Source organism: Strix uralensis, chromosome 17, assembly GCF_047716275.1.
Source record: "Strix uralensis isolate ZFMK-TIS-50842 chromosome 17, bStrUra1, whole genome shotgun sequence".
Lineage (NCBI taxonomy): Eukaryota > Metazoa > Chordata > Aves > Strigiformes > Strigidae > Strix > Strix uralensis.
In genome coordinates, this window is record NC_133988.1 from 1526995 (window position 1) to 1546243 (window position 19249).

The window sequence follows — 19249 nt, forward strand, 5'->3', positions numbered from 1 at the left end:
GGAAACCAGTGCACTCTCACCTCCACCACCACCTCACTGGAATCCTTCTTCTCTTCTTTCACTGCCACAAATTTGCCCCGTTTTGTCTTCTCCTTGTGTTCCCCCTCCTCCTCAGACCCGTCCTCTATGGTGTTCAAGATCCTCTTCCGAGTGGTGGAGGTCTGTAGGAAGCAAACAAGCTCTAGCTATAATTCCAGCATGCTACCAACCAAAACTTTCTTTTAGCCAAGTTTAAAAAAAACCCCAACCGTTCAGCATCCACTATTTCATTTGATAGTTAATTAGCTTTTCCAGAAGGTTTTAGCAGGTGCTACGTGATCATACAAGCACTCACCCTGCCACTCCACATTTTTTTTTTTTTCGTGGGAAAACAGTCTGGTCTAACAGGAAAGAGATGAAACAAGTCTTCACAAGGGTGTAGAAGAGCACCCTAACCCAAGGGTGAAATAAGAGTTACCTTGTTCTGCACAGGGACTACAGTGCAAATCCCATGCAACACAGCAAGACAGGCTATACAGAACTGCAGGTAAGGAGCTGACAGTTTTCATCCCATCAAGTCTCACCTGTGAGCATCTGACAGCTGCAGATTTCTTTAGTGCTGGCACCTTGGTAGCTTTTGGACTGGGTGTCTCACGTGAGCTTTTGGGGTTCTGCAGGACAGCAGAGGGTGGCTTCGTTGTTGTACCTGGTTTGGCAAGAGTTTTTAAAGCACTGTTAGACTTTCCAGCTGTCACAGTGTGCTGGTGTGTCCTGGAAGTGCTGGCCTCCTCCCTGGAGAGCATGCTTGCCAGTTTGGGAGTGCTGATATTTGGCCAAGCTGAAGAGCTCTTTTTCAGCTGACTCATGGACTTGGTAAGAGGCATAGGTGGTGGTGGTCTGCTGGGAGCATTCTTGATTACATCAGGTAAAGGAGGAGATCGCGGGCGCTGAGTTCGGGTCTGTGACTGCGTGTTCTGAAACAAATGAGGGTATAGAGAAAGGACAGAAGAGTTGGGCACTGCTTTTCAGAGCAGCTAAGGATAGCACGGAAGAGTATAAAGCCCACAGCAGTATCCCATTTACCTCTCCTGCAGGCCGTGTGGTCACTTCCAAAGGCAGTTTCTTTAAGTCAGCTTGAGATCGAATTGGAGTGGTTTTCTATTAAAAAAAAAAATATATCAGAAAGGGCATCTTTAAAAGCTGTCAGGGCCTGCCTGAACCCAGCCCAGCAGTTTTCCAGTTTAAAATAAAGTTATACGGTGTGTTCTGTGTCCTTCAAGAGACATCCCTTCATCTGAACACCAACAGTCACTCCCATTTTCCTGGCAGAAAAATGAAACGCAAGCTGAGATGCTCGTTTTCTGTTATTAAAACAACCCCCAACCCATGAAGGAGCACAGGTGGCATGAGAGGCTGAGACAGACATGACTCAGCATCATCCATCGGCACTAGGAGGTCCCTCAAGCCTGCTGTGCCTAGCTGGAGACCTCCTCACCTGCAGAGCTTCCAGCTTTTCCTGCTGCTGGCGGATTTTCTCTGTCAGTTGTTTCTGCTTTTCCTCTTGTGATTTCAAGTCTTTCTTCAGAGTTCCCAGTGGCACCTTCTGCTTCTGCTCTGCAGCTTCACATCTAGCACAAAGGGAATTCAAGACAACCTCAGCAACAACAGCAGAATCTGCACTGCCTCACACACACAGCACTGTCCCCATATCCCATCCCAAATGCAGCAGTAAAACCACCTTCCTTTCTGCAGTAGCCACAGCCTCAAAAACAGTAGTTTTCTTCTTGGGAAACACATATACGATTTAAGGATCAAAAGCACAGTTGTTAAAAAAAAAGCCATTTACACTGGGAATTATCAGTTCAGAGCCCAGGAGCTAGACAAAGCTTAGGAATAGGTGTGACTGCTTTTCTAGACTGTTTCTGTACTCTGGAGTTCTATAGCAATCTTCCTTCCTACCAACTTATGTCTTCATATCGGTTAATCTTTGCATAGGCTTCCTTTCCATTTAGAAAGAAAAGCTTATTACCAGTAACCCGTGATTAAGACAATGTTTACACAAGCCTTCCAACAGAAGATGCGCTTTGCCTTGCTGCCCAAGGCCACAAAGTTTTCCTTTGCCATATCCCTTAACTATTTGCTCTTCCCATCCTGTTCAGCTTACGGCCTACAAAACAGTGGTGAGTATCCTACTCCCTCAGGTTCTCTCAGATGCAGGATCCTGGAAGAGTCCTTGAGAGAGGAGGAAAACGCAGGTAGGAAATACATGAAAGTGGACTGGCATCACCTTTAAACTTCTGGGTGAGCAGCTGGCCATCAGGAGCATTGCCAGAGGAAGAAGAGGGGACTGAGAGGTTCCAAGGCTCATCTCCTGTCACAGAACTGAGTCATGGACTGACACACACAGGATCAACCTGGGCAAAGGGCAAAGTCATGCAGGGATGATGTGAGACAGGAGGAAAGCAGCAGTACCAAGACAACTCTTGCACAACACAAGAGATCCAGCTGACTCCTCCGCTGCCTTGGAGTCAAGCCAATAAAAACTTCCTGCAAGTGTGGGTCTTACAGACAAAGGGAAGACCCCACTCTCGCTGTGGATCACACAGAGCTCCAAGAGGCTGATGAGAGATGATTTTATCAGTATCTCTGACCCCGAACCTGCTAACTGATGGGATATCCCCTAGTCTGCGAGAGACGTACTGTGATCAGTTCTGTCAGTGAAAAGGAGCACAAGCAGCAGTTTCTCCACCAGCCTCTTCTTAGCTGAAGCACTGCAGGGTTGTTTTTTCACAGAGTGATTACTTCCTTGGCTAAGAAAGCACCTGTCAAAATGACTGCAAAATGACTGCCTGACACCAAAGCTGCAATTCCCAAAGATAAAGCTGAAAGGGTGGCACCATACACAAGTTTCCCAGCAGAGAAATGCCATCTCCTCTGCCATTGTACGGACTGAGCCTGAAAACGTTGTTAAGCTGTATCTTACAGCACTAGAAAGTATGACAGCATGCCTTAGTTCTGCTGACAGGAAAAAATTAAGATTATATATGACATTCAAAACCACAGATTGCATCACTACAGGCAGCAAGTCAGAAAAAAGGAATTATCTTTGTAGTAAGAATAGTCTGCAACTCAGCACCAAGGCTTTGGTGACGCACAAGGAGCTTTGAGCCAGACAGTCATCTTCAGCTGGTGTTTCAGCCGTGAATCCAAACACCATTTAGGACCCAGCTGGATTTTAGGTAGAAGAAGGGAGAGTGAGCCTGACACTGAAGTGTGACACTGCCTCCTCTGTGACAAAGTGAGCGATGGTGCCACTTAGTGCTGACCCCAGCATAGACCATGACATCAAAAACGGTGACTGCTTTACATGAGAGATGGAGAAGAGCATTCCGCTCCTGTGATCTGGGACAACATGCCACCAGCAGAAACTGAGGTGTAGGTGGACAAGTCAGAAGGATGGGGAACAACTCAGTGCCAAAGTGAACACAGTGCAGGCAGACAATGCCAAGGCAGGCAAAACCACCACATGGTCTTCTGACGCCAGGAGAGAGTCTGAACATCAACTCTGACAGTGCTTCATCTTCAACCTGGCTGGATGAGATTCTGCACAGACCGTCATGACAGACAAGCCTGAGGCCCCCCACCCATGGTGGCAACAGCAATGCTTCCCAAATCCTCACTCCTCCCTCAGACAGTACAAACACCTGAAATGGAACAGCTGGGGTACATGGTCAAGACAGAGGTGAAGGTGTCCAAACCCACGGCACAAGGACACAAGCAAGAAACATCAGGCAGTAGAGCACTTGGAAGGGAAGTTCAGAAGTGCAGTGACTGCAAGGAAGCCCTGCTTCTACTGGCACCAAGCAAGCCAGAGGAGTGCTAGTGCAACTTCTGTAGAAAACCTTCTGGCTTGTGTAAAAGGACACAACCATACTCACTGCTGGGAAGTGCATCTGAGCCTATTCAATCCAAAAATATTCTAGTTATTTATCTTCCCAGAGCAAGACTCCTGAGATCCGTTTCAAAGAAGCTGAAATGACCAGAATTTTGGATCACCTGTCCAAAGCACCTCACCTGCCCTTTCCCAGCAACACATTCCTAGCCTTGCTACTGCTTCCACCTGGGGGGCTGGAGGTGTGGCAGCCTCTTCTCAGGCTTGCAGATGCAGCCCTGCCCCAGCAGTTTAGCCAGAGGACATCCTCAGCACAACCACACTCTTCTTAGCTCCACAGCAGGGCACAAACACATGGAGCAACAGGGAAGTTAGCACTGGTATTCTTCCAATGACAGGTGCCAAAAGGAAGAAGCTGGAAAAATCGATACTTTCCAAATATCAACACGAACACTTCTTTGTAGCCTTTTCAGACACAGAAGTTAAGATTTTTATTCCAATTAAAAGTTACCACCTGGATTGATTTCCTTTGTCTTTAAGGACTGAGCCAAGGCACCTGAATTACAGCTGAGCAGCCTCCCTCATGATACAAAGACAAGAATCAGCTTTTAAGCAGTGTCTCTCTCCACAGCAGCCTAGAGCAATCATTTTCCTCATTCAACTAAATTACTAGATTCTACCTAAATTTTATAACTGTGAAACACACTGCTGGGAAATGAATCTATGTGTTGCTCCCTCAAGTGTGCAAGATGTCATTCTTGAGCTCACAGCAACTCACAGGCGTTGCTGCAGTTTGTGTGTCTAATTGCGATAGTAGCAATAAAGAGAATTGCAAAGACCCCACTGAACATGTATCACTGCCAGCCTGTGCTTATGACTATTCTTTAATTGCTGTCTATGCTACCTACACTAAAATTAACATGCATAAACTAAGGCTACAATCCTATTTCCAGTGGCAGGGCAGAAAAACCACAGAGGAACTTATTCTCACCAAACCACTGGTTGAGGTCAGAGGGGCCTCTGGAGGTCGTGTGGTCCAAACCCCCGCTCAGGCAGGGCTATGGAACTGGTTGCCCAGGATGTTTTCAAATATCTCCAAGGATGGAGACTGCACAACCTCCCCAGGCAATGTGTGCCAGGGTGTGGTCACCTCACAGGGAAAAAGTGTTTCCTGATGTTCAGAGGGAACCTCCTGTGTTCCAGCTTGTGTCCACGGCCTCTGGTCCTGCCGCTGGGCACCACTGAGAAGAGCCAGGCTCTGTCCTCTTTGCAGCCTGCCTTCAGGTATTTCTATACACTGATGAGATCCCCTTGAGCCTTCTCTGCTCCAGGCTGAATAGCATATACTGGTACCTGGGGTTGTTCCTCCCCAGGGGCAGGACTTTGTGCTTCTCCTGGTTGAACCCATGAGGTTCCTGCCAGCTCATTTCTCCAGCCTGTTCAGGTCCCTCTGGATGGATGCACAACTCCGGTGTGTCAGCTACTCCTCCCAGTTTGGTATCATCTACAACTTGCTGAGGGTGCACTCTGCAATCTGTACATTGCACAAATGCCCACCAACATGTCAGCTCCAAATACGTACATCATCAGTACTTTTTCACAGACTGTGAGCACATCTTAAAGGTACAGTATTACTGCCTATCCCTCCAACTGTTCTCAAAGAACAGATGACCAGGAAAAAAACCCCCATGTGCAGATAAGGCATGCTGCAGAAAAGTCTTTACATGAAGTGATTCTTACCTGTCTTGTTCGGGATCAGGGTTCATAGAGCATACCCAGCTATCAGGGTAGTTCTTCTCCACTGAACTCAGCTGGAATGGGAGAGTCCGCCACTTCAGACATACATCTGTTCAACAAACACTTTGCAAGTCAGAAATATACAGCCTGAGTCACAAAATCATTTTTTTCTATAGCACTTCTGAAGCCCATTTAACACCCAAGGACCACACCAATTTACAAAGTATATCCAACAACAGTGAGACTAGTGGCAAAAAAAAAAAGTGAGACAGCCACAGGATATACTGAATCAATTATTGCTTTGTGCTCACAAAATGTTTGGAGGAAGACCTCAAATCTTGTACAAGGCGTCCATAACAAGAATCTGATGAAGCCTGGCATCAACCAATGCTAGAGGACCTCACACTCACTGCTGCAATGACAATACATACAAACCAAACTGAAGAGCCATTTCTGAAATCACTGCTCATCTCAGAAGTAAGGCTGTCTCTTACTGGTATCAACACAAAACAAGTCAGAGATTTATCCACTAAAAAAAAAGTTATAATAATCTAATAAATTTTAGATGAACGAGGAAGACAGATTTGGGTTCCAGAGCATTGCTGGCCTACCAGGAAATCAACAGCTAAAAAAAGAAGTTTTTCCACAAAAATACAAACATTCTTAAATCAGGCTCTGGAAATATGTCAACAGCAGAGGACAAGAAGAATGACAGGAAAGCCCCTCCTCTTTGTGAGGAACTTGGAAAGGACTGAGAAAACTGATGAGGCAGGAGAGCCTAACAAAGTAATTCCACAAAACTGGCCTCACATTCCTTGCTACATCCTTATCCCCAAGTCCTGTGGGGAAAATTAGGTTGAGAGCATTTGGTGTCCCTCTAAGAGGCAAAGTGGTTGTGCTGAGATCTCCCTTACTCCAGTAAGGGCTTAGCCAGAGGGGTTTAGAGGTGCACAGAAGAGAACTTGGATTAAATTCGAAAGTCGATTGGAAATGATTCCCTTCTGTGCTCGTACCAGTTAGCAGGACAGCACATTAGAATACAAATTACTTGGCCACTTTCCACTGCCTATGGGGAAGTTCCAGATTAATGCTGAGATGGGTGGCTTTGGCCAGTTTCAGCTCATATGACATTTCTCAGCCCACTCTCAACACTGCTACTGGCCACACCTGCCCCGTTCTGTAAGGGCACCTGAAGAACATCACCGTTAGTAAACTGTGCAGGAAAGGAACCTTACGCCAAGAGGTCTAAACACCCATCAAGTGCAGACAAAGGCAACTCACAGAAGGAGACAAGCTCTAGAAGGGGATAATGGTAGTGAAGTTCATCTCAAATCTCCTACCCATTTAGCTGCTCCCCAACAGCAGCAGGAGTCCCTCCCCCCTCCCCCAGGGAGGACCAGTGTCCTATCCACAGCCTGCTCAGACGCACCACACTGAATCGTAGTGGGGATCTCCATGGCTCTCCGGCGTTTGTAGCGCAGTTCACTAGATGGAGGCTGGTTCCAGTTTGCTGACAAATAACCAAATTCATCCCAGAACTTGATAATACCTCTCTGGGCTGGAAAACAAACAAGCCCCTGCTCAGTACAGAGCCATTACCACAAAAATCACCACCTGCATTCTTGGCTGCCCTTCCCTTTAGCTGACTTCCAGCCACCAGTTTCCCCTTCCAGCCCCTGGTAATCGTGCAGCTTCATTACCTATAGCAACATCCTTCCAATACTGAGCCAAATGCTCTCCCATGGCCTTCAGCAAGTGTCGATACTCTTTGGCATCAGCGAAGTCTTGTTTATTATGGGTGGGCTCCAGCACCAAATAGGGCACATCCACCACACCTACCACTCCACCACATGCCCTGGAAGCGGGACACAGTCACAAACATCATTAAACCACCAGGTCGTTGTTCAGAGAAACAATATTGAAATAGCAGGTAACACACACACACACACACTCAAATACCCACCTACTCCTGCAGCAGTACCAGTTTTAATTTATCAGCTTTTTAAATCAGACTTGAGCCAGCACGCAAAAAGCAAGGTGGGCTTAAATACCTGTATTTGCTTTCATGACCCATTCTCCCTGTACCTAGAATGAGGCAGTATTGCTACCAGTATTCATCAGCCCCAAATGCCAGCACTGAGAACAAAAGCCTCATACTTCTGCAGGTATGACGAAAAGCTGTGTAGAGAACTCTTATCAAGAAACCAGGGAAATATCTGGCAATAAATTACATCTAATTTATTTGTCAAGAGTCCAAACTAAAGGCTGACAAAATGAGTAAGCCTCACACTCGTGAAGAATGATTCATGCAGAACAAGGTTATTGCACAGCCGAAGTTGTATGTAGGAGCATGCCAGACTTAAGCAAAAAAATTGCTGAAAAATCTCCAGGAACTCACATGCCACCCTCCAGCTGCGGGCCCACCTTCTCATACATCTTTATCAGTCGGCTGCAGTTATAAATGAACATGCCATCCAATTCGCGCTCCTCAATATTCACACCAAAGATAAAATTCAATTCTTTGGGTTCCTTCAGTGCCCTGTAAGAGAATGAAAGAGTCTCAAGAGATGCTGAAAATAAAACTCATTATTTTCTGTCATTAGACAGAGGGTATGGAAGTCCAGCACCACTGAGCATTATGGGTTTACTAACATCTGTCCTGTAGTCTGCTGTGTCTAAAAACACAAAGCATTTGTTGAATGTGCGTTACAAGTAAACATGAACAAAATACAAAACCTCTGTAGTACAGACACCAATTTAGGCTGGACAGTATCTGTTCAGATAATTTCTTCATTTGGATATGTGTTGTCCTTCAGGAATGGATTCTGGTTTTTACTTCAGATGTGCTTGTTCAAAAAAATCCTAGTTAACTAGTTTTATGAAAGTACTGTTAGGTACAGACTGGTCCTCTCCAATGCTATTTCGGTTTGTATTTTCCATACGTAGATCTCTCTGCTAGATAAAAAATGGAAATTAAGATTTTGATACGAAACTACAGTCTTAATATTCCGATTCTGGGAAAGTTCTCATAATTACAAGTGTTACAATGCTACTACTACAAGTTTGAAATCTGGAAGATACAACACACAACCCAAACACAGCTTTTTTCCCTGGAAATGACAGGATAGCAATTTGTATGATTTCTGCTTTATCTATGCAGCAGATGACTTCAAAAGTTGGTCTCCAGTATGTTTATGAGCACATATGGATTTCTGAGTCTGAATCTTTGATTATCAGGAACGACGTATCTCCTGCGATGCAGAAAGCCTCAGGAGATTTTGTTCTCTTTGCATTATAAATCAAACAAAATCCCCGTGTCTCACAAACAGAACTACTGCTCTTTAACAGACTAAATCAAGCAGTTTCCACAGCTTCCATGAAATCCATGCTGAGGATTTTTCATAATGAGAATCCTCAGTTTCAGGCTGGAAGTATCAAACATAAGGTCTAAACTTTTAACTATTGTTCTACCCACCCCTCTAATTTCTGACCTCCCTTAATTTTTCCCCCATATCAAATTCTTAGCACTGATGTCCTTTATCCCAATTAAGAATTTGACTTCTCCTTAAGTGATTAGTTGAAGATAGTGAATTCTCTAAAATGGTCTGTTGACTGTCTACTAATATCAGATATTAAAAGAACCTGAGCTGTGCATGCATGAGCACTGCACAATAATAATCTGCAGACGTAAGATGTAAGTCTGTCTTAACGGTCAAGCATCTCAAAATAAATCCCTGAAATAGATTAATCTCATGTTCATTTTCCGTTTAAAGCCATGCTCTTCCCCACACAGGTGTATTGGTACCCTGTAACACACCTTTCTTTAAAACAGATGATTCTAAAACAAGTTACTAGGAAGACACCTGGAATAGCAGCTTTCAGTAATTTTAAACCTAAACCTTTGCTAGGAGGTGTTTTGAACGCTGCCAAGTGTCAATAGAAGCTGGGCTAGAATGTTACCCTTTTGGTTTCAGCTCATCCAAGTGGACAACTGTGATCTGAGAACATGACTAGGTGTGGTAAAACAGCCACCTCATGGATTATTTTTATTCTTCTAACTGCTGGAAAAGGATGTAGAGCCTTACATTTCTAGTAACAACATGCATTCACCTACAAAATATGAAGGGCATCTCCTCATTTTTGTCAGAGAGGACAAGAAGTCAAATTATCATCCAAACCATGGAAAATTAAGTGGAGGACCAAAAGCCCAGGATTTCATTACTAGGACTTCAGTATGTGTCCCATCTGCTGGATTTATAACCTGACCTTACCCAGGCTTTGGGAACCAGAAAGCATTTCTTTCACTGATGCATCCAGCACCAGAGAAACAGCTGAAAACTGTCCTAAGACATTCTCTATAACTCAAGAGTTTTCTGACAGGCTACAGAAATTATTTCTTACAGGAGATTGCCTATTATATACACATTTTTCAGGAATTTCTTCTGTTTTCTGGATAAAATACAAGATTATGGAATAGTGTGACCCTCTGAAGTGTCTCTGATCACCAGTGACAAATGCAGGGACACAGGGCAAGTCATATGCCTGTCCAGAGCTGGCAGAGCACCCGGCAGCTCTCGCCTGGGAGCACACATGGCCGAATCTGCACAGAAATCTGCACAAAGGCCTTTTCCTCTGCTGTTGGTTAGCAGTCACACACATCTATTTTACTCATCATCACATATTTGAAACCTGACTAGAGGTAACCTTTTGACATATCCACAGTTGGGGTATTCTTCCAAACCAGCTGGTTACATGTGGCCTACAAAACTTAGATTCAAACAGGAAGAACTGCTGAAGAAAACTTGGAATCTCTCATTTCCAACTAGTCAATAAAGGACATAAAAAAAGCTATTTTCAAACTTACATTGTCCAAGTTCTTTGTTCTTCAGTTTTTTAAAAGGAAAAAATATTTTGCCCATTAGCAGGAAGGCCAGAAGACTATTCACAACATTTTACTTTGGGCACTAATGTCATCAAAACCAAGAATTAAAAGACAAGCTGTACATGGAAGCTGAAAAAAACAGCTTCTTCCAAGAGTTTCTGCATTCTTCAGATCACAGGTCTAGCACTTTAAATTAAAAGCTTTATTTATTTATAGCATCTTAAGGTGCATTAGATCTATCTCTGGCAACAAGTCTGGGATAGATCTGACCTAAGCAGCCATGTAAACTAGCATGCAAAACAACTAGGTGGGAACAGAGACTTGTTATACACAAATCCCTAACTTTCTCAGACTCAGCATTTGTTTTAAGAGCATTTGTTTCTGGTTATGACTTAATTTGTGAAATGCATATGACAAATTTGAAAAAAACTGCATACAGAGTGAAATATTCATGTGAGAACATCGTTAATGAAGTTAATTGCAACCAGAGCTAAGTTAGAACATTGTCTTGGGATTTCACAGCAGTATAACAGAACTCAGCAAGTTTTTAGAAAACATCTCTACAATCCTAAAAGCCATTTCACTGTAACTTGCTAACATTTGTTTGCCTTCCTGATTCTTACCGGCAGATGAAAAAGCAAAAGAGCAGATGTGAAAACCAGATAACCATCTACAAAAACCAAGCCAAATCCAAAGATGTCTATCAGCAAGTAAGAGGGGAAGAGCAGAAGCAACCAGAACAGCAAACTCAGTCCCCTTGGTTTAACAGCCAGGGCATACAGCATGCCCTCAAAGATGTAAGCTTTGAGCTGAACTGCTCCCTCCACCACACAAGCAAAGTAGGAGACACATCTGAGCACATGGAATGAACTGCCTGAGAAAATCAGAGCTCTGAAGCACCTTGCACTCACCGCTGCTTTGCATCCTTGATCCTCTTCTTGACATCAGCCTCCCGGCGCATGGTTATTGCAGAGTTTTGGACTTGACGTAGCATAACCTGCAAACAGGCATCACACAGTAACACTGCTGCTGTGAAATTCATGAAATTAACTCACTTCTATGATTTTTTTCCCCCCTTCAAACAGATCTCAGAAATGTTTTAAATGTAAAGAATTCACAAACAGCAGAGAGTGACAATCAGCCTGTCTTTACATTTAGGGCAGCACCTGCTGCTGGGTTGTTTAAGCAGCTACAAAGTTGCTCAGAAGAAAATGCCTAAACATAGCTAAATATCTAATGTAAGTGATACCAGAGAGTAACAGGCACAGAGAAACAGCCAGGGTACTTGGATACTACTGTTTCCATTAGATGCCACTAGGAAGTACGGTGATTTTAATCTGGTGTCACTTGCTGACTCACCTGGCGTCCCCACAAACCCTCCTCCCACCCAGCAGCAGGCTGGGTCTCAGCCTTGCCCCCGTCAAAAGCCACAGCCCCGGTGGGAAGAAGCAAACAGTCCCTTCAAAAGCCCCCCAAAATGCTTTGGAGCCAGCTGCACAGGCAGGGAGAGGGAACAATCAAAAAGCACCCAGTTTTACTTCTGTTCAAATGCCTCACATTCCCCATGCCTTTTCTGCAGAGGCTGACATCAAACAAAGTGCCTAGGGGCTGGGGGTGGCCTTCCCACTCAGGATATACTGGAGGTTGAGGGCAAGGGAATGTCAGCATCCTTCCTACTTGGGCTGGAAACCACATGTAGATGTTGAAGAAACTGCAGCGGTGAGAGACCACAGAGCTGTCTGAACAGTGCTGGCAACTCACCAACTGAAGTCGCCACCTGCTTAACCTACACACTAGGACCAGCCAGTGCTGCTCCAAAGCCAGAGCTCTGAACTGTCCCTCACTGCCTAACACATAATGTGCTGCCAAAGCATAAGGCTCACCCTGGACTCCCGTGTGAGATCCCCTCCTAGGCGCAGCTCAAGGGCACGGGCTTTACTCTCTGCCTCACGAGCCTTCTCCTCCGCTGAAACACACAGGGAAAAGGATAACGTCAACCATTCAGTACAGACAGCGTAGCGTAAGGTATTCACCCGAGGAGACCGATTTCCCGAGAGCCTCTGCTGGACTGACACGTGTAAAGGTACAAAGGTAACACAAAAAGGTACAAAATAAAACCTCACATATGAGAGTGCACCACCGACATGCCATCTTAAACTTGTCCAGAGGTTGCAGTCAACACCGGCGTAATAGTAGGGCCAAACTCTGCAAAAGCACGTTTAAAGGAAAGATCCATGAGGAAGCCTGTGAGCCAGTGGAAAGAGTATAAGGATGCAAGTGGCCCTGCCTGCTCTGCCCACAGGTGTGAAGGCAGAGAAAGGCTCTCACATAAGGAAGACTGAATTCAGGCTTGAAAAAAAAAGTTACAAAGAGGTAATTTTCTTGCAGGGATGAAGGAAAAAGAAGACTCTCAGAAATGCTTTTCTCTTTGATAATTGTTAAATTTTGCCTGAAAAAAGTCAGATCTGTGCTACACACAAAACAGGACAGAGTGTACTGAAAACCTACCACTACACCTGATCTCTGCGCACACAGCCTATCACTTAAAGAAATTCCCCTTTTCTCTTCTCTCTCAGACTGCCTGGCAATAGGTACACATCACCCTCATATTGCTTAAGATTCATTCAATAAATTTCTTTTTCAGCAAGGAAATCCCTTCCTAAAATTGAGACACAAGGTACTTTGGCAAATTAGCACCATGTACCTTGCATCTGCATGCCCTCCATCCAAAAGCATGTTGGCTACAACTCTCTCGCGTTCCCTTTCAGGCCAGAAGCCTGTTCTGCTCACAGCTGTACAAGAACTCGTTGAGTGAGTAATCTTCCTCTGTCCCACAGGCTATGAGATCCACAGGGGTAAACATGGACTGGCAAGTAATACCCTGCTTGGGCAGGGAAAGTCGGAGCTGCAGCTGTCACCTGCAAGCACCCGACTCAGGCACGTGTGCTGTGGATGCAGCACTGACCTTGCCACAATGTTCCCCTGAGCTCACTTCCGAGCACGGAAAATTCCTGAAAGACGATGCAGTGACACCACAGACTTCATGAACTGTAAAAATTTCTAACAGAAACAGACTGGTATAAATAAAGAACAGAAATGTTTATATGCAAGATGACTAGAAGAAATGATAAAGCACAGGTTAGAAGAGTGGCACATGCTGACAGGCACAGACATGATTCGTGGTACTATCCATCACATTTGAGAAGTCATGGCAGTTTGGTGAAGTTCCCACTGAGTGGAAAAGGGGAAACATATGCCCCATTTTTGAAAAGGGAAAAAAGGAAGACCCAGGGAACTACAGGCCAGTCAGTCTCACCTCTGTGCCTGGCAAGATCATGGCATGAATCCTCCTGGAAACTATGCTAGGGCACATGAAAAGTAAGGAGGTGACTGGTGACAGCCAACACGGCTTCACTAAGGGCAACTCACGCCTAAAACTCAGTGGCCTTCTACAACGGGGTTACAGAGTTGGTGGACAAGGGAAGAGCAACTGATGCCATCCCCCTGGACTTGTGCGAAGCATTTGACACTGTCCTGCATGACATCCTTGTCTCTAAATTGGAGACACATGGATTTGATGGATAGACTACTCGGTGGGTAAGGAATGAGCTTACTACAGCCCACTGTGGCTGCGAGACACCCAAAACAAGGAAACACAACAGTGGAGGAGCGACCTTGCGCGAGATTTATGGAGCATGAGGTAAACAAGATGACAGGATAGCAACTGGCTCCTAGAGATTACCAAGCACTTCTCCAAAAGGCAGCACTCAGTTCCCAGCCAGAAGGAATCCAGATGCTGTAGCCAGTGTTTGATAACCTGTATCCACTGTCCTCCAGGCCCTGCTCAGCACTACTTGAAGAAACGCACGGTTTTGGTGTGTGCAGGTATGGGAAAGCAAATGAACACAGGCAACTTAGACCATTACAATAAAAATCACCTTTCCTTTCTATGTAGTGTTACATTTGAGTTCGACTCCACTAATTCCCACAGAAGCACGCTCTGAGGTTCACCACAGCTTTCCAAGCAAGTCAGGGCAGAACTGCACTGTGTAACAGACTTCATCAGAGACAGCTTGGCTAAACATGAAAACACAGGAGTCTAGAGACTGCTTAAAACACTTGGTCCATTTAAGTCAAAGCTTGTATGGTAGGAGCTGGTGGGCTAAATGCAACTGTGTCTAAAGGGAACACCACAGTGGTAACCCATAAGGGCACAGGTCAAACGTGATTCATTAACGCAATGACAATTGAGATGGCAGGGCTGACAGGGAATGACTCGGACACAAGTCTGAGGGTTGAGGCCCTAATGGGCAAAAATGCACACCCTAAGCAGGACGATGAGCATACGGCAGCTAGAATCCACATTCACGTCCTCCCAGGAGACAAAAGGCACAGCATACCCATGTACTGCCAAGCAAGTCACTGGACACACAAAAATACTCCAGACTAATACCCAGCGCAGAACACAGCTGCTAATGACTTTCAGTATGGGACACCCACATAATTCCTCGCCTTTCTGTCTGTTTGCTTTTCAAACTTTCTAAGAGGATTTCTCGAAACCAGACCATGACAACACTGAGATGCCCCAATGCAGCATTCAGTCTTGGTTCAGAAATACACAGAAAGCAGCTGATGGGCTTTCACTGCTACCTTGTCCAGGAGTGGTACCTTTTTCCCAGGTACATCTGCTCACTGAGGGATCTGGATGCTACAGCTTATTGCATGAGCCAGGAAGTCAGTTCCCAGGGAATGAAGACTGGCTTTTCCTCATCTTAAATATATGTATATCTTCACTCTTGAGCTGTGGCTTTTTGGACATGCCAAAGCCATGACACCGATAGTGCTGCCTATATGTCTTTTTTTTCCTTCTTCCTCTGCAGCTATTTTTCAGTTATCATAAGTTTTGGTTCAACAAGCTCATAAGCTACTTGCAGAGACCCATTGATCCCACAGAAGAGCTCTACAGTATGATGGATTTCAACACATCCCCGGCAAGCAGCCATGGCATAATGGAACTGCAACTAGCTCAGCTGAGGCCCACTGTTTCACACAACGCAACCCTAGTTCTGAAAGAGAAAACTGCAAATCATTCCCTGGTGAAGATCCCTCGTAAGAGTGGTGTGCATCCTCAAGAGAAAGCGTATGCTAGAGATGATGAGAAGTTAATCTTTTCTAACAACAGCAGAACAAGAGAACTTGTTCTCTTTCTTACAGATTAAATCCATTTTCCTAGAAGCAAATAAATGAGATCTGTGCCATTGAAGCTGAGGTTAATGTAACAAGAATGTTTTAGTCCTGGAGGCTTCACGTGGTCAAATCTTGCTGAAAACAGTCTGAGGTCTGCAGTGAGTTTTCACCACCATGTTCAAAGCCCTTTGCTCAGCACCCACTTCACCACCAGAGGCTCTGAGTTAGCTTTGGTGATGAAAGTCAGTTTACGTTTCTGTGCCAATAGTACCTGTTCTTAGCACTGGGACACGAATGCCATTATTTTTGAGTGTCAAGACACTAAAGCTCACCTTTTAAACATCATGAAAGCCTCATGGACTGCAGCAAGAAAGAAGCCTCTCTAAATCACCTTCCTGAAAGGTAATGCAAGCTTGTGCTGAACACCTGCTTTGGCTAGAAGATTCAATCTAAAAAATAAATTCATCTATGAGGATTGAGGCGCAGGATAAAATCTGCTTAAACGTCATAGTTTCAAGTCTATCGTGTTAGGTTGTACTTTATAAAGAAGGAATAGGGAACATAGCAATTTACACAACTTCACTTTGCTGCTTTGCTTTGGGCAGGGTCAAAAGTCATGCTGCCCTTAATGACTGCACAGGCTGAATGTGGCATCATCACTTGCATACTGACCTGAATACACACACACACGTGCCCAGAGCAGCTCTTACACAGGGAAAAAGGACACAGGCCTCTGATTTATGAAGTTGATTTATGAAACATACCAGAAGATATAGGTCAATGTCTTACAACTTCCAAGACTCCTCCCTCACTACGGCATTTCCCCATCAGGGGTTAGGGAGACTGTTCTGTATGTTAAGTTTGTGCAAATTTAATGAAATTATATGCTATATTTATATGCTTATGCAATTCTTATATGTTGAATATCCAGTAACGTCAAATCGGGTTTCTCTTAAGGACTACAGGATATAATAGCAAGGAAAGACTAGATGGACCAAAGGTATATCTTGAAGGGGGAAAAAAACCCCAAGAAACAAACCAGGACTCCTGTGCACACCCATACCAATCACTTTACATCAAGTGACAGAATAAAAATCTGTTTTTTGAACAATTGCCTCAACAGGGAAGGAGAAGGAGAATAGAACCAAAAGCTAATGATATGCAGATAGTGAGAGCAGAACTGTGGGGTAACAGGCAGCAGCGCAGCCAGACTTCAGATGGAGCAAGGGCAGACAGCTGTGACTTCAAGGGTTATTCTGTACCTGTATTCCCCAGAGGAAGAACTGGTCTTAGGGAACAATGTATGTTCCTTCTATTGCATGGAAGTAGGTCTGGGTCATCTGCAGTCGGTGTTATAACTAATTTCCTGAGCAACCATAATGATCACAGAAGCAAGCAATTTCAGGTCATATCCAGCAAGGCAGCCTCTTTCAGTCCTTTCCTTCGCTACAGCAAAATCATGATGCATGCATACCTCAGAGACTCACCTATCCTTGCCATGTGCTCTGCTTTCTTCACCTCTTGCTCTGCACGGGTCTTGAAACGGTTTGAAGTATATTTGTACATCCTGTGATGATCAAAACTTATTAATGAGCAAACTCAGCAGTAAGGTCAAACCAAGATTTCAGCATTGTATGAGAGAATAAGGTCTCCACATACTACTTTACTATTCTCAGTAGATTCAATAAATGGAAAAGGAGGCTTACATGTCAGGAACAGGGCAGTTTTGGATGCAGCTAGGCAAAAACTTTTAAAGAGATGCTTTAGTAGTAGCTGCAACCACAATATCCCCTTCTGCATTAGCCAGTGGGGGAGATATATATCCATATTCCTGGAGGAAATCGCAAGGTTTAGAGGAGTAACTTCTTCAGAAGCAGAAAGGAGGAGTGAAAATATATGGAAAGCTTCTCAAAAAACTCCCATTACAGATAAATAACCCTTCCTTTCTCCTGCAAACAGCTGTCCACAGGTACAGTCTGACAGAGCCCATCTCTATGCAGGGCTAGCTCAAAGCCTCTAAGTGGCAGAGCAACTCTCTGAATGGAGCTTCAAGTTTCAACTCTGAAGTTTCAGGACATTTCTGTATGTCACAAATCTGACTCACAACCTTGTAAATTGTGCTTGAGTTGCAACGGCTTGCTTCACCTTCCCTATATCATAACATGCCAAATGCAGATCACAATCTGACCAACTACTGCAGAGCGAAAGAGTCAGGCATGTATAAGAGGCAGAGGCTCGTGAGTGTCACCTCTGTGCAGAGGCACATAATTGGGGAAGAGATGACACCAAGAAGGTTGATTAGAGCCTGCAGGAACTCAAACTGCCTTAAGACACAAGGTTTTGGATGTACTGAGAGGAAAAATCCCATCCCAAATAACTTTCTATGAAAAAATAAACCTCTCCAGCATTTAGCCAATGCAAAAGCCAATAGAAACACTGTTTTTACAGAGAGGCAGAAACACAGAAGGACATAAGGCTTGATTGATCAACTCATTAATGTAGGAGGAACCACACTTAGATCCCAATGAGACACAAGATCCCCCCCCAAATGGCAGATAATCTATCAGGATCCATGAGAAATCACCTTGCACAGATGAAAAATTTCACTTAGATATGTTTCTGTGGGTGAGCACGCAGGGATGTCGATACTGATGTCAGAAATAGCCACACCAACAGAAATACCTTGTTCCCAAATCCAGAAAATTCACACCACAAGCACAGTCCACTTAAATACATTTCTGCATTTATTAAAGCAATTTTCTGCTATTCATAAGGATCTCCTCACTGGGGAAAAAGCAGGCAGGTGCTAACTCTTCCAGAAATCACCCAATAGCCATGTTAGGAGATGCAGTCAGGTTTCTGATGCTCCTCAAATCTACTTAAGGGTGATTAAAGTCACCTGGGGCTGAGAGAGAGAGAACACATTCTGAAAACTGCTTTCAATATGCTGGCATAATTAGATTACCTCATCCACATCCCACCTGACTTTCTGGGGAGAGCAGGGGGGGAGAAGAACAAAAAAGCAGGGTGAAGCTGAATTAACACACCCAGCTCATAAGGTAGGGCAGTACCTGAAGCGGACCTTACAGAGAGCACCCGTTTGCAACAGGGTGCAGGATGAGCAATGGCAGGGTATAGGCACTGTGAGTGATCACTGTGCCCACCTTCCTGTTTCACTTTCTTTTCCAACACCAAATTACTTCAGTCAGAGCCAGGAAAGCCTCTGTTCAAGTGGTCTGGAGCAGTGTATCCTAATAAAGATGTACAGAAACAGGTCAGACAGACAAGAAGTCTGAAGGACACAATAGTAAAACATACCCTCCCATCTTCAAGATGTTCATTATGACTGCCTTGGAGGGCCCTCATGAAGGAACACCCTTGCACTTGGCCTGGGCACTTCTATCTGCACAGCCCACGCTGCTAAACAAGCTGAAGTAACTGTTGTTACTGAGGGAGGGAACAGACGGAAGCAATCCTGCAGGAGCCACAAGCCATTCCCAGGGAGGCTGGTACTGAGGTATCACGCCTGCAAACACTGGTGAAGGATCTGCACAAAACCTGCCCCTGCCACT

General features: G+C 44.7%; 1 protein-coding gene across 8 annotated transcripts in view; it reads right to left on the reverse strand.

The window, feature by feature from the left end:
* MORC2 (MORC family CW-type zinc finger 2) overlaps positions 1 to 19249 on the reverse strand; it is a 49649-nt gene that overhangs the window by 6307 nt on the left and 24093 nt on the right. For all 8 annotated transcript variants that reach the window (XM_074886782.1, XM_074886781.1, XM_074886786.1 and 5 more), the window contains 11 exons: positions 17165 to 17244; positions 12374 to 12456; positions 11402 to 11487; positions 8007 to 8147; positions 7309 to 7463; positions 7038 to 7166; positions 5612 to 5717; positions 1475 to 1607; positions 1063 to 1137; positions 564 to 953; positions 21 to 161 (listed from right to left, as the gene is read on the reverse strand). In XM_074886782.1, coding sequence (XP_074742883.1) covers positions 21 to 161; positions 564 to 953; positions 1063 to 1137; positions 1475 to 1607; positions 5612 to 5717; positions 7038 to 7166; positions 7309 to 7463; positions 8007 to 8147; positions 11402 to 11487; positions 12374 to 12456; positions 17165 to 17244 — 1519 coding nt within the window. The remainder of the gene's footprint in view (positions 1 to 20; positions 162 to 563; positions 954 to 1062; positions 1138 to 1474; positions 1608 to 5611; positions 5718 to 7037; positions 7167 to 7308; positions 7464 to 8006; positions 8148 to 11401; positions 11488 to 12373; positions 12457 to 17164; positions 17245 to 19249) is intronic.